This window comes from Phodopus roborovskii, unplaced genomic scaffold, assembly GCF_943737965.1.
Source record: "Phodopus roborovskii unplaced genomic scaffold, PHOROB, whole genome shotgun sequence".
Classification (NCBI taxonomy): Eukaryota; Metazoa; Chordata; class Mammalia; order Rodentia; family Cricetidae; genus Phodopus; species Phodopus roborovskii.
Window position 1 is genome coordinate 896,521 of NW_026125052.1, and position 15,990 is coordinate 912,510.

General features: G+C 43.0%; 2 protein-coding genes across 2 annotated transcripts in view; one reads left to right on the forward strand and one right to left on the reverse strand.

Moving 5' to 3' along the window:
* Positions 1-7,588, reverse strand: part of Tada2a (transcriptional adaptor 2A) — a 44,773-nt gene extending 37,185 nt beyond the window's left edge. Inside the window, exons 1-3 of the mRNA XM_051182747.1 lie at positions 7,511-7,588; positions 6,305-6,420; positions 892-998 (exon numbers count right to left, since the gene is read on the reverse strand). Coding sequence (XP_051038704.1) covers positions 892-998; positions 6,305-6,329 — 132 coding nt within the window. The 5' untranslated portion in view covers positions 6,330-6,420; positions 7,511-7,588. The remainder of the gene's footprint in view (positions 1-891; positions 999-6,304; positions 6,421-7,510) is intronic.
* A 172-nt stretch (positions 7,589-7,760) lies between these two features.
* The window catches only part of Acaca (acetyl-CoA carboxylase alpha), a 263,758-nt gene continuing 255,528 nt past the window's right edge, over positions 7,761-15,990 (forward strand). Inside the window, exon 1 of the mRNA XM_051183059.1 lies at positions 7,761-8,118. Within this exon, the coding sequence (XP_051039016.1) occupies positions 8,078-8,118 (41 nt within the window). The 5' untranslated portion in view covers positions 7,761-8,077. The remainder of the gene's footprint in view (positions 8,119-15,990) is intronic.

Below are 15,990 nucleotides of genomic sequence, written 5' to 3' on the forward strand. Positions count from 1 at the left end.
TTCATCAGCCACGTTTTACATTTCAACATGACTAAAACTGGAATGCTGTGTGTGCATGCATGCATGTGTTTGTAGGTGCACTTGCCTATGCATGCCCTTGTGGAGGCCCCATCACTGAGTCTTCCTCTATTGCTCTCCCCTTTATTTCCCCAGACAGAGTCTCTCATTGAACCTAGAGCTTGTTGTTTCAGCTAGTCTGGCTGGCTAACAACCCCCCCAGAAGTCCCCTATCTCCACTCCCTCCCCAGTATGGGGTTACAGGAAAATGCTACCATGCCCAGGATTTACATGGATGCTGGGGACTCAATCTCAGGTCCTCGTGCTTACATAGCAAACACTTTACCCCCTGAGCCATCTCTGACATCCCTGGAATACTTCTTGTAATTGAATGTCTTAGGCTGGGTAAGACTTGACATTCCCAACAAGCAAATTATTTAGGCTTTCTTTGGCTGAATTTCATCTGTAAAATGCAGATATTTATTTATTCACTTCAGATCACTGTAGTAATGGATTAGTGGCTGATTCAAGTGAAGTACTCAAAATAATACCTGGCACACTTATAATCAGCATTACTCCTAATATAACCCACAAAATATTTTGCTCCCTTGTCATCTATACAAAGATCATTCTAACAAGCTAATAAACAGTGAGATCAAACAATCTGTTACTTCTGATCCCTATAATCTAAATACTTTAAATTTACTCAGGAAAAGTGGTAAGCATTAAGTTAAGAAGCTCTACAGAACAGACAGATGGATGTCTCTTCCACCTGCTGTTTCCGAACTTCCTGGTAAAGTTTAATAGAGAGGACCACTTGCAGGAAGAGAGCTACCTCAAGTTACTGCATCCACAAAACACACCAAGGGAGACACCCTCTCCTCAGGGAGTTACCTGCAAACACAGGAAGAAAGGAGGAGGTCCACATTCAGCACACTTAATGTAAGGTTCCATGAGGTAGGAGGAGCAGCCTCTGCAAGGGGGCTTATCAGATGGATCATCTACAAGAGAAAAAACAAACCAAGTTTAAAACTCCCAAATAACACTAAGGGCAAATGGTGAGACTCTGCAAATGGTTGGAGACCGTGACTGTGCTGACAAACTTATTCCACACATAAACAAGAGCCACACCCCTTCTGTTACATAGCCCTGTATTCCTTCCTCCAGTGCACCTACCGCTTCAAACACAGAGGCAGACAGGGTGGAGGCAGAGAAACTTAAAAAACCCTTAAAGTTTTACAAAGCCCACTTTGCCACAAGGAAAAGAAAACTGAGCACATTCCCTACACAGCACACATACACAAAGCAAACCAGAGGGTGCTAACAATTGTTTCCCCTGGGCAGCAGTGGACAAGCATTCACTGCCTGTTCTTTCAACTTCTCTGCAAGTTTAAATTTTTTTTAATTATTATTTATTTATTTAGGTTTTTCAAGACAGGGTTTCTGTGTAGCTCTGGAACCTGTCCTGGAACTCACTCCACCCGTCCCTGCCTCCTGAGTGCTTCGATGAAGGCAGTGTACCACCACTGCCTGGCTTCATTTTTTTCTTAAGTTGGGGGAATTCCGATTTGGGATTTAAGTTTTGTGTCTAGGTTGAGTCTTCTACCTAGGAAAACAAAACATTGCAGACCTGCTCTTGTTCTGGTGAAACCAGTAGGTCTCTAAACTATTAAAGTAAAGGAAATGCTCCAAATCCCTAAAACCGCAGGTATGCATGTCCTAGGTTGCCCCAAATCCTGTCTCTCTGAAGTCAGGACAAAACTGACTATTCTCTGTGATTACCCACAGGAATGTGCAACAAAGGCCTTGGAAGGTGAGATAGGGCAGGATCTCTCATATTATGATAGTATTTTCCTCCTTAAAGCCAAAACACACCCTTCAAGGCATCCTTCCTTCTTCTAACAGCCATTTGCTTTGAAATGAAGACATGAAGGAAAATGACAGGATAAAGAAATGTACTCCCCTGCTGGGCAGTGGTGGTGCACACATTTAATTCCAGAGTTTAGGAGGTAGAGGCAGGTGGATATCTCTGAGTTCTACGCCAGCCTGGTGGGCAGAGTGAGTTCACTCTGTATCCCAGGACAGCCAGGGATACAGAGAAATGTCTCAGGTCTCCCCTCCCTACACGCCCCTCCAAAAGTATTTCTCGAAGCTTTTTCCTTTTGTTGTTTTTGAGACAGAGTCTCATGTAGCCCAGGTTGTTCTCCAACTATGATGACCTTTAACTCCTGAATCTTCCTGCTTCTGCCTCCAAAGTGAAGGGATTACAGGCATTCATCATTCACCACTACTGGTGAAAAAAATAAATATAAGGTGTTAGATGCCATTAAAAAAGAAACTGTGTATGTGTGTGACATGTGAGTGTAGGGGCTCATGGAGGACAGGGGTCAGGTGTCTGAGCTGGAGTTACAGGCAGCTGTTGGCCACCTGATGTGCTTGCTGGGAACTAAACTCCAGCCCTCAAAAGACAGAACACCTTAAGTGACAAGCTATCTCTCCAACCCCAGATGCCAATGTTTACCATCTCCTGAACTCTGTTTTTTTTTTTTTGTTTTTTTTTTTTTGTTTTTTGTTTTTTAAGGGACAGGCTCTACATTGTCAAGACTGGCCTTGGACTCAGAGGCCCAAGTCATCACCATTAAATTCTCTTAACTTTTTTTTCTTACATTTTATTTGTGTGTGTGTGTGAGAGAGAGTGTGTGCAATGAAACACACATGCAACAGCAGATGGATGTCAGAGGAGACTGGGAGTCAGTTTTCTTCTTCTATCATGTAACCAGGGATTGAACTCAAGTCCTCAGGCTTGAGTCATCTCGTTGACCCTTTCCTATCCTTTAACAGTTCACTTCATCAATTAGTTAACGTCATGGTTCCCTACCACCCACTAGGAAGACATTTTGAAAATCCAAAGAAAGGCAGGTTTTTGCTGCTACCATGACTAGGCTGCTACCATGACTAGGCTGCACTATTAATATTATGCAGACAGGAACTGGGGTTTTAGGTGGCCTGAAGTACTCAGGATACTCCTTCCTACACAGTGAAACAAATGAACAAAAAGCCCTGACTTAAATCCTTAGCAAGCTTCAATTATCTCATTTTAAAAAAAGTCCGGCAGTGGTGGCTCAAGCCTTTAATCGCAGCACTCGGAAGGAAGAGGCAGGTGGAGCTCTGTGAGTTTCAGGCCAGCCTGGTCTACAAAATGAGTTGCAGGCCAGGACAGCCAAGGCTACACAAAGAAACCCTGTCTCAAAAAGCAAAAACAAATCAACTACACAAAAAAAAAAAAAAAAAAATCTCCTGATTATATGACCTAGAACCTATTTCCATTTCACATGTAAAAAATAAAATATTTGTTTTTGCTAGTGTTGGGAATCTTACCTGGGACCTTGTACATGTTAGTCAAGCAGGCGTGCAACAGGAACCACTGAGGTATAGTTTCAGCCCTAACCAAAATATTTTTGACAAGTAGGAGTGGAAGTGCATGCCTTTAACCCCAGCATTCAGGAGACAAGCAGGCAGATCTTTATGAGATCCACACCAGCTAGAGCTACTTAGTGAGACCCTATCTCAAAAGGAAAACTTGACAGTTTAGACATATTTGAGTACTCTAGTATGACAAGTATACACATGTCAACAGGAGGCTGTATTACTTTGCTGAGAACTTGACCATAGACTACTAAGACTTGTAGCATTTCTTGGTCACTAACAGCCTGAATCATCCTAAATTTCTGATATATTTGCTATTTTACTATACTTTCTATTATTTCATTACAGACTACTCCTTTTACTATGGAATTATTTTTGTAAACATGTATCTACATATTCCATTTTCAATTAACAGACTTCAAAAATATAAAAAATAATTGGGTCTAAAAGGTTGAGAACTAATCTTACCAGTGCCCGAATAGTGGCCATATATGTACTTATGACATGTATTTAACTTGCTCAGTATCTTTGATATGTATAACATTTTACATTTCTCCCTCTCCATGTACTTTCCTAAAACTAAAATTATGGCGTGCACAAAGGACAGATCTAGGGTTTTGAAGGTTTATTTACTTTATGATTATATTTACTGATACACTTTTTGTGTATATGAGTGGGCAAGAATGAATTGTATAAGATGAGCATGCTTGTGTTATGTAACTCACAACCACCTGTAATTCCACTTGTGGGAGCTCTGATACCTCTTCCAGGCCTCTATGGGTACCCGTACTCATATGAATATACCATCACACATAATTAAAAACAGTAAAATTCTGACGAAATGGTTTTAAAAATGTGAAATAGTTTTAAAAATGTGACTCAAACAATAAAAACATTCTAAATGGGTTGGAGAGAAGGCTCAGTGGTTCAGAGCACATCATGTTCTTCTAGAGGATTGAAGTTTGGTTTCCACCAAGCACACTGCATGGCTCACAAGAGCTGCAACATCAGTACCAGGGGATCATGACACCTTCTTCTGACCTCCTCGGGTACCTGCACTCACATGAACATATCCCCACACAGATACACATAATTAAAAATTAAATACATCTTTGGTGCTGGAAAAATGGCTCAGCAGTTAACAGCACTGGCTGCTCTTCTCGAGGACCAGGGTTCAATTCCCAGCATCCATATGGCAACTCACAACCATCTGTAACTCTCTCTTTTGGCCTCTCAAGGAATCAGGCATACATGTGGGGCACAGATATACATGCAGAGAAAAACATCCATACACATAAAATAAGAAAAAAAATTTAAAAAATCTTTATAAACAGGGCTAGAAATATAGCTCAGTGCTTAAGAGTGTTTATTGCTCTTGCAGAAGACTTAGGTTCTGTACCCAGTACACACACATCTGTAACTCCAGTTCCAGATGATCCCAAATCCTTTTCTGGCCTTCATGGGACCTGTAGACACATAGCGCACATAAACTCAGAGGTAAACATAAACATACACATAAATACATCTTTACAAAACAAAAACTATAAAGTTGAAAAAGCAAGTAAACTGGAAGAAAGTATTTGCAAATCTGATTAAAAAAAAATCTGAAATACTTTTCTTTTAAGCCTTCATTTTATTTTATGTGTATGGGTGTTATAGCTGCATGAATGTCTGTGCACCATGTTCATGCAGTATTTGTGGAAGCCAGAAGGTGTCAGCTTCCCTGGGACTGGAGATGCAGATAGTTGTGAGTCTTCATGTGATTACTGGTGGTCAAACTTAGGTCCTCTGGAAGACCAGCAGAGCCATCTCTCAAGCATCAAACACCTGAAATTCTTTTTTGTTTGTTTGTTTTTTTGAGACAGGGTTTCTCTGCATTGCTTTGGAGACTGTCCTGGAACTAGCTCTGTAAACCACGTTGGCCTAGAACTCAGAGATCTGCCTGCCTCTGCCTCCCAAGTTCTGGAATTAAAGGCGTATGCCACCAAGGCCCAGCACACCTGAAATTCTTTTTGTTTGTTTTTTTTTTGAGACAGGGTTTCTACATGTTTAGCCCTAGAACTTGCTATGTCATTACAACATGCCTTAATTGTTTTAAAAGATGGGAGTATACCTGGTGGTACTTTAATCCCAGTACTTGGGAGGCAGAGGCAGGCGGACCTCTCTGAGTTCCTGCATAGCCAACACTGTTACATAGTGAAACCCTGTCTCAAAACACCAAAACCAAACCAAACCAAACAGTAGGGCTAGTTTCAGTTTATACTTGGAGCACTGTTAAACTGAAAATGTAGAAGTAGATATGTCCAAAGATTCTTCTTTTCTAAATAAATGTAGGGAAAATGCAGAATGCCTTCAAGAAAATGACAAAGAAACAAAACCTGAAAAATATATTTCTGGTTCTTACTGGGATACTAATGAACATCTACTTTGTGACTGTACTTGTATATATGTGTCTTGTGTATGCACAAGTATGTATCACCTAATTTTGTGATTTCTATTCTTCAAAATCTAATGATGATACATGTCTGAATTCTTAGCACTTGGGAAAGTAAGTAGTTCAAGGTCTTCCTTAGCTACAAAGCCAGTTCCAGGCCAGCCCAAGCTACGTGAGACCCTGGGCTCAAAAATAAAAGTGTTTACAGATCAATCACATAGTGGCTGGTCTACTTAGCTTGGTTTCATTCTAAAACTTGGAGTGATAGATACATTTGTGTTATGTTCAGTAGGCAACCAATAGGACCTGGCTGATTTTACTTTTACATGACATTCATAATTCCTTCAGCCATCATCAATCAACTTCAAAGACATTGCTTCCGAGATCAACTTCTACTTTAGTTTGCTATTCATCATCTTCACTTGAGACTTGCTCCACAGTACTTACTGCTAAAGGAACCCAAACGGTCCATTCTCTAATTGACAGTGACGGCTGTTATTCCAGCTCTTCCTTGATGGGGAGCTTCTTCAAGACTTCAAAAGTGGCCAAAAATTATTGATCCCCTAAGAACAAAGAGAAGAGCCACATAAATCAGAAACCATTCAATGCTAGACAGTGGTGGCACATGCATGCATTTAATCCCCGGATTTGGGAGGCAGAGAGTTCCAGTCCAGCCTAGTCTACAAAGAGAGTTCCGGGACAGCCAGGGCTGTTACACAGAGAAACACTGTCTCAAAAAAATATGAAACAACAACAAAAAATTTGGGGCAGGTTTTCTCTGTGTAACTCTGCCTATTCTGTCTAGATCAGGCTGGCCCTGAACTCATAGGCCTGTTATCTCTGCCTCCAAAGTACTAGGATCAAAGGCGGTACTGCCACCAACACCACCCAGAAGAAAAATGAATTTAACAAAGGAATAGTATACATTCAGGAGTAAAACAACAAGCCGACATCCACATGGCAAGAAATGAATGGTATCACTTTATGTGTAATATCTCTTGTAATCCTAACAATTTCCTGTAACAGGCTGTGTTTTTTGTTTTCCAAGTAAAGGAAGCGCTAAAGACTGGGGCATTGGCACAATGTTTTTACAGGCTGGTGAACAGTAGGGCCCTATCAACAGAAGCTTACACCATAAAGGATGCTAGAATATTCTGACAAACACTTCACGTCACAAAGCACAATGCTGTAGGAAGCAAAAAAAAAAAAAAAAAAATCTTCTCCTCCATTCTTAAGAAGCCCACGCGTGACACTAACATCCTTGAGAGTCGGGCTACATTCAGATTAACTACTAAAGGGGAAAAGGAAGGGAGCGAGGGGCAGGCTCCGGGAGTTGCGGGCTTGGCAGTTGTGCAGACAGCATCATTACAGCTGTATGGCCTTGGGCAAGTCATTGTACTCGCGCCTCGGCTCGCAAACGCTGCACAACACTGGCTCGCCGAGACCCACGTGGGGGTTCGGCGGATCAGGTGGGCCGGTGCGGCGCTCAGCCGGGGACACCGAGGTGCCGCACCGCCAGCCGCCCAGGAGCGGGGGGATGGGCTGGGGACCGGTGGCGCCGCACCCGCCTCGCCCGTCGCACGGCCCCGCCGCGGCAGCCCGCACCTCGTGACCCCGCGTGCCCTCGCTCCCGCCACCCGGCCCGCTTCTCACCTCGCCAGGTCTCGCACCTCTGCGCCCAAGAACCTCACGCTGCGCGCGCCGCCCAAGTTCTCTGCGTGCGCGCCCCGGCCTGCGTGCGCGGCCCCGAATCACGTGCGCAGCCCCTGACCACGCCGTCGCGAGCACGCCGCGTCTGCTCCGCCTCCACCCCGGCCGCGGGCGGGCGGGTCCCAGTGGCGCTGCCCTGGGATGGGAAGAGTGATGCTTTCCCGTTCGCCAGCAGGCCCTGCAGTCTGATCTGCTGTCACTTTCCCTGTCGCTACAAGAGTCCCGGTGTGGTGCTCTAAGGTGGCCCCGCCTGGTTCAGTCTGGATTTTCTCATAACAATCCCTCTCCAGTACTGTTGCAAGCGAGGAAACTGAGGCTGCCCAGGTGCTGGGCTGGACAACGGCAAGCCTGGACCGCGCCATGCCACTCTTGGATTACTCAGACTGAATGCCTTGAGGGGTGAAGAGGGTCCTTTTCATTCTGATGCTTCTGGGACGTCGAAATTGCCTTCTCTGGAAAGACCCATCCCCTCCCTGAGCTTCAGATGCTCGCTCACATGGAAGTACAGTGATGATGTGGTGGTCCACTCTGATGTCAATCTTGAGGGCTAGGTATGTCCCAACATCTCTTATTATGACTAGTAGAGATTGTTATAAGAGCTTCAGTTTGTAGAGTCCTTCCTCACTGCATGCCAGGCATTGTACAAAGCGCATTACACAAACAACTTTCTGAGGAAGGTACTGTTCCTGTCCCCATGGTCCAGCTGAGGAAATTTAGGCCCTGGTATATATGATATAACTTAGGATAACATTGCTACCAAGTGTTGGGGAAGGGATTCCAACCATGGCTGATCTGAACTATTATGTTTTATATCTATTTAAAAATCTGTCTTACAGATTTACCCAACTTCTGTTGGAACTCATTTATACACTGCCTGTGTGGCATCTTTATTCTTTTTTTTTTTTTTTTTTTTTGGTACAAAAGTAATATAAGTATATAAGTCCATTGTTAAAACACAAAAATCTCAGCTGGGTGTAGTTAGTAGTAGTATACATCTGTGATCATAACACTTGGGAGACTGCAGGACAATTGCCATCAGTTTGAGGTCAGTAGGCTACAGAGTAAAAGATCTGTCTCAAAAAGAAAAAGAAAACATTAAAATTCACGTGTGAAAATCACCCCCACCAAGCTAAATGTTAATGTCTTTATGTATTTCCTTCCACACACTTTCCTATTTATTGTATCAATATTATATGGCACTTTATACTTAGAGAATCCTCAAATCTATTCGTTCGTTTGGCAAATACACAATGAACAGTCACTGTTCATGGTGCTGAGAATATTGTACTGAGCAAAACATTCTGTTGCTCATAAGGTTTATGTATTACATATATGAGTAAATAATAAAAGATGAGCATATTATATAAAAATAATAAGTATTAAAAGATGCCTCATTTTATGGAAAATGAATTGAGATCAAGGGATAACAGTGATACAGAGATTTTCTTTGAGTCAAGATGGGAAAGAAAGACCTCTTAGCAGACAGAGCACACAAGCGGAAATCCTATTATTTAATGAGAAATGGAAACTAAGTGGATTTCTAGAAAGAACCATAGATGAGAGACAGCAAGTACAGTGGCCCTGGTACATGGATTGCCATGGAAAAGAAGCGGGGGGGGGGGAGGAGCAGAATGGCTGAAACAGCGCTGATTAAAGAAATACCATAGCCAGGACCCAGATCATATATCATTTGGTAAACTTTGGTTGGATTTTGGATTTCACTGGGATGGGTTAGGAATACCATAAAGGGTGTGCTCAATGTTCTCTGTTCTGTTCTTTGTTTTTGAGTTTGGTTTTTCAAGACAGGGTTTCTCTATAGCTTTGGAGCCTGTCCTGGAACTTGCTTTGTAGACCAGGCTGGCTGTCTTTGAACTCACAGAGATCTGCCTGTCTCCGCCTCCCAAGTGCTAGAACTAAAGTTGTGTGCCCCTACCACCTGATGAGATCAATGTTCTCAAGAAAAGCATGGTGACTCGTGCCTGAAATCCTAGTACACAGGAGGCTAACCTGAGCGGCACATAAAATTCCAGTCCAGTCTGGTGTATAATACCCTGACTCAAATAAAAAAAGGATAATTAAATTATCTAAGGGGAGGATGAAAATTAAATTATCAAATTAAAATGTATCCAAGGAGATACAACAAAATATGGTGACATATATATGTGAAAATGACATAATGAAACCCATTTTGCATAGGCTAGCTTAAAAACTAATGCAATAAGAATTAAAGTGTTCAGGTGGGATGGCTCAGTCTGTGAAGTGTCTTTATTTTGTTTTTGTTTTTTGGGGGGGGTTGTTTTGTTTTTGTTTTTTGTTGTTGTTTTTGTTTTTTGAGACAGGGTTTCTCTGTATTGTTTTGGAGCCTGTCCTGGAACTAGCTCTGTAGACCAGGCTAGCCTCGAACTCACAGGGATCTGCCTGCCTCTGCCTCCCGAGTACTGGGACTAAAGGTGTGCATCACCAATGCCGAGCCGGTGAAGTGTTTTTGAGTTTGAACTTCGATACTCATATAAATCTCTAGATGAGGTTATGCATGTCTGTAGCCCCAACACTTCGAAGGAGACAGGAGGATCCCCTAGAGGGGCTTGTTGGTCAGACAATCTGGCTAAATCAGGTTCATTGAGTGATACTCTCAAAAATTAGAATGAAGGGGCTGAGGAGATGGCACAGTCAATGAAGTACCTGCTGTACATACATGTGGCCCTGATTTCAGATTGCCAGCACTAGTACTCCATTCACTTGTAACCCCAGCACTGGGTAGAGTTGAGACAGGCACAGCCTTGGAGCTCATTGGCCAGCCAGTCTAGCCAAATAGATGAGTTTAAGGAGAGACCCTGCCTCAAAAAATAAGGTGGAGAGCAATTGAGAAAGACACCCACATCCACTTCTGGCCTTCATATACAAAGGCACATACGGGCAGACACACACACACACACACACACACACACACACACACACATACACACACACACACACACACACCTCCAAAATATAAAAAATAAAATTTCCAGTGAAAGGAAAGATAACCCTGATGGAAGCAGCACTCTCCTTGGTTTCTTCCTTAAGCAGCATGTTGCTTCCTGTTAGCGGCATGGCAAGACCACCAGAGGAAGGGAGAGAGAGTCTAATTGAAGGAAGACTGACTTGGAGGAGAAAGTAAGTTTTGTTTGGCATCTACATTTTGCATACTAACTGGAAATGACAATAGGAGTCTGCTGCTCAGTGGAGAGTTCAGGGCTCAAATTGTGGAAGAGTAGAATTGTTTCTTTGTCTGTGTTTTCGTCAGCTTGAGAACAGACTGTCTTTTCTCTTTGTAACCTCTGCACCCAGAAAGGTAGGGCCAGCAGATAGCTGGTGAAATGAATAAAGGCAAAGGTATGGCCAGATATAGTGGCATACACCTTGAATCCTGGCACTCGGGAGTCAAGTGGTAGGAGGATTGCTGCAAGTTGATGCCAGATTGGTCCATATCACAGCAAGCATCTAAGCCAGTCAAGGGTTACATAAGGAGTTCCAGTCTCAAAAAAAAAAAAAAAAAAAAAAAAAAAAAAAAAAGAAAAGAAAACAGGCAAAAGGTACAGATAAACATGTGAGATTTAAAAAGAAGACCTGGGTCTGGAGAGATGGCTTAGTGGTTAAGAGGACTGGCTGTTTCTACAGAGGACCTAGGGCCCACATGGTAGCTCACAACCACCTATAACTCCAGTTTTGAGGGATCCAATGCTTTTGACCTCCATGAGCATCAAGCATGCAAGTGATACACATACATTCTGGCAGAACACTTATACACATAAAATAAATCTTAAAAATGTATCAAAAACTAAAATAAAAATGAAATGGACTCTCTACTTTTACTGGATGTCCAAGCAGCTGAACATGGCTTACAAGCAGAATGACCATAATTCCTGAATTGATCAGGCTGCTCCTGTTTTTTTCTTTTGGTGTGACTTAACTATTAATATTGCCTTGATTCACTAAGATGTACCATGCTTTGTACAATAAATCTATAGATCATTCTTTATAGAAAGCCCTTTGAAATCTATCTCATTCTCACTTTGTTTTAGTGTTATATTTTGGTGCCCAGGGATAGGAACAAAGGCAATCACTCTGCCACTAAGCTACACTTAACTAACTTCTTTGCTCCATGGAAGGACCTTCCGTTCTCATATGCACTCTTACCTCCTGGCTTCCTTTGCCAAGGGAGGGTACTTTACTTCAGCTTGGCTGCCACTTTTCCAGAACCCTTCTCCTGACCTTTCAAAACTCTGAGTTCCCAGCATACCCTGTATTTAACTTCAGAACAAAGATGTGCCTTGTTCCCCCCCCCCATCTCTGTGGAGAAATCTGGAAGCAAAATGAACACAATAATTTTACATTTCTACTGACCACTGATTTTAAACCTTGTCCTTCATGACAGGTGTAGCACATTGTCTAAGGCCTTCATTCTTGACTAAGTAAAGAGTAAACTTTTGAACTAGAAGTGTAACAAAGAAAATTGTTTCCTGATTTCAGGCTCTGTAACATGACTGCATTGGTTAAGAACAAAAGCCTCAATTCATTGGTTAAAGTCAAAAGTGCATGTTCCTGGCCTCCTCCTTGTGAAAATAGCACCCTGTCATGTCTGCTTAATTTCCTTTTTTTCCCTAATGATGCAGGGTCTTGTTACATGGCCTGGAGCTCACTGTGGAGCTTAGGCTAGCCTCTGTCTGGTGATCTTGCTGCCCTAGCCTGAGCTTGCAGCCATGTGTCACCCCAATTGTCTCTCTTACTATTTTCTACATTCTCAATGTTGAACGACTCCATGAACTTGCTCTCCTCCAATTTCCACATTCCCCACCTGACTGAGATGGCTGCTGTTGTTCTTTTGTTAATAATTCTTGGAGAAAGCTGGAGAAGGAGGTGGGGGCCCCGAGTGGGGGGGCCCTAAGGTAAGGGAACACATGGGAGAACATTAGCAGGTTCCACAGCAGGTGAGGGTGACCTAGGTGGAGGGAACAACACTCCAGGCAGGCAGAGCTTAAGTGAGAAGTTTATTTAGAAAGGGGGGTGAGGGGGAAAGGAAAAGAGACATAGAGGCACCAGGAAAGAAGGGAAGAAGAGAGAGAGCTGAAAAGCAAAAGAGAGTGTAAGTGGGCAGGGGTCTGACTTTTAAAGGGGTCCTTTACACCTGCCTGCAGACTAGTACTCATGGAACCCTGGGCTGACCAGAGTACTGCCTGAGTGCATTCTGCCAGGTGACAAGGGCAAGGCAGCGTAATGCCTGAATCCTTATAGCTGTTGGTAATGACCATGCAAGCATGTTTTTTAAAAGCTAGTTTGGGACTCAAGAGATGTCTTAGTGGTTAAGAGCCCTGAATGCTCTTCCAGAGGCCTAACTTCAATTCTCAGCACTCAAATGGCAGCTCACAGATGTCTTTAACTCCAGTTCTAAGGATCACCTACAGACATACATGCAAACAAAACACCAATGCACAGAAAATAAAAATAAGTTTTTTTTTTAAAGCAAGTCTCAAAAGTTTAGCTATGCCTTCTTCCCTTCTATTCTCTGAGAAATATCCCATCAGTAGAGATGGGCAGGGGATTTAGGTTTGCATTAGACCACTTTTCTTTTCTGATCACCGTGGCTCTTCAAAGTGCCCTGCTATGATAGAATCCATGGGAGGAGGAGCAACTTGACTCACAAAGGACCCAAGCCTCAAGTAAGACAGTGTTAGAGGCATCTACATCACAGTGTTTTTCACAGAAGTCCTGGCTTCAGGAGCCGGCTGGTCTCTTACACTCAGAGCATTGCTTTCCTCACCCCACCCCATTATGGTCTCCTCTCCGAGGCTGCCTTTAAGCAAAGAGTTAAGAGAACTGGAGCAGGTGTCCTCACTGTCATCCAGAGACTGTCCATTCCGTCCTCAAATCCTGTGCCTGGGACAGCACTGTGATGCGTTGCTTTCAATGGGGTGCCTCTCTGCAGGGTGGGTTTTAAGACAGGGTTTCTCTGTGAAGCCCTGGCTGTCCTGGAACTCACTCTATAGACCAGGTTGGCCTCGAACTCACAGAGATCCTCCTGCCTCTGCCTCATGAGTGCTGGGATTAAAGATATGAATCACCACTGCCCAGTGGGGTGTCTCTCTTAACTGGCCAAATGCTACCATGTTTGGGTCCTTAAATCAATAAAGAATGTAAATTGAAGAAGAGTTAGAGAATTAACCTCTTTCCTCATAGAAGGTTCCTAGAACTTGGTCCACCACTTCTGCCACCAGCATGCAGAGAAGGGTTGTGTATTCATGTCTCTACACTGTGGGGAAGATGGGTCCCAAAGATAAAAAGGGTGAAGAATGGAAATCGAAATGCTATTAAAGGCTCTTGCTGTGTCCCACTTTACAGTAAGAGGAAACAAGGTTCACCTGTTCCCAAGTCATTCTGGTAACACAGCCAGAAGTAAAACTAGATCTGTAATCAGACATGGTGGCATGTGCCTGTATTCTTAACACTTGGGACACAGAGGTAGGAAGATTGTGAATTGAGGGTATCTTGAGCTACGTGAGATGACCCCCCCCACACCATCCCAAACAACAACAATTAAAAAAAAAAACACACACACCAAAATTTTAGGGATAGGGCTGTAGCCCAGGTGATAGAGTGCTTATCTAGCATAAACAAACCCGTGGGTTCCAACCCCAGCATTACCTAAAACTGGGCATGTTAGCACACACACCTGTCATCCCTGCATTGGAGGATCAGGGGTTGGAGGCCATCCTCAGCTACATAGCTAGTTGGAGGCCAACCTGGGCAACATGAAACCCTATCTATACTAAGAGAATAAAAATGTAAAGTAATATGCCACAAGTAAAGGATATTTTAGAGTGCTATTCAAAAGAAATAAAGCCAAAAATTAGTTTTATTAAGATGTATGTAGTAACAGCCTCAGTTATTAAGGTTTTTTCATGTCATTGTGATTAAATAAAGGCTCGGCATATGCAGGCCATCATTACCCTTATCTTTTGCCTTTCCTCACTGGACCAACTTCTTTCTCTTCCTCACAAAGTACAAAATATCTGCCTCATGACTCAACCAGGCTTTGTATAGAGTCTAAAAAGTTGAGTCAAGTAGGAAGTCTTCTAGGACCTGCTGTTCAGAAAAATTAAATATGCCTACTCAGCACTTGGCTGCATACCTTTCAGCCTGATACACAGGGCCTCCACCTGCCAAAACAGGCTCCCAAAATATTTGTCACCATCTTATGACAAATAGTCTGTACTCTTTTGCAACCAGTAAATGAAGACACAGTGGATGTTCGAAGTATCAGTAAGGATGTTGGCCTGGTTTAATATAATTCTGAGAGAATGGACTTTGATAGGGGAGTCCAGAATTTGAGTCCTATCTCCCCACCCCTTACCATTGTTAAGAACTGGGTTGAGTTCAAATGAGCTGGTGGGATAATTCCATGGTAAAGCACTTGCCATGCAAGCCTGACATCTGAATTTTATCTCCAAACCCCACAGTGAAAGAAGAGAATCAGCTCCTAAAAGTTGCCTTCTGATCTCCACACATATATACTGCAACACATGCATGCTTACATACACAACAACAATAAAAAATAAGTCAGGCGGGCAAATGGTTTCAGCAGACAAAAGTGCTTGCTGCTTTGGAACTCCCAAAATACAAGAAGAACTGGTCCCTGTAAGCTGTCCTTTGACTTCCACATGCATTGTCTGGCCTGTGGACACACACCTGCACATACACATATACACATGATAATAAATAAATGTAAAATTAAAAAAAAACCTTAAAAACAATTTCACTGAGTTAGAGCTGGGATTGGTAACTGCCAGTGACTATCCCAGCAGATTTCATGTCAGGCGTGGGTGACCTACGTGGGGGACAAATATGCCAGGCAGATAGAGCTTAGTGAGAAGTTTTATTAGCAAGGGAAAGGTGGGGGTAAGAAAAAAGGTAGAGACACAGAAGAGAAGAGGGAGACTGGAAAAGTCTTGTCTGTCCCAGGGGAACATCGGGAAAAGAGTGGGAAAGAGAGCTGGAAATTGGCAGAGGTCTTTCTTTTAAAGGGGTCCTTTGCATCTGGCACAGACTATGCAACCATGGAACCCTGGGCTGACCAGAGTACCGAGTGCATTCAGCCAGGTGACAGGGGCAGGCCAGTGTAATGCCTGAATCCTTACAGGCTCAAGTGGAGACTAGTTTGGAATCTGTCCCATTTCGTGAATGTGTGTAGTGAACAGACTTATGGATTAGGAGGAATTAGCTAAAGACTGTTCTTTGGGGGCAGCATGTACTTTCCTACAGTAATCAAATGGAAGGAGCCCAGAAAAGGTTAACCTGATGCATATTTAATGGTATGTGTAATTGTTATGGTGCTGCACGATAATTAGGCCTTAAATTGTTAAACTGCTTATGTAAATGACTCTAAT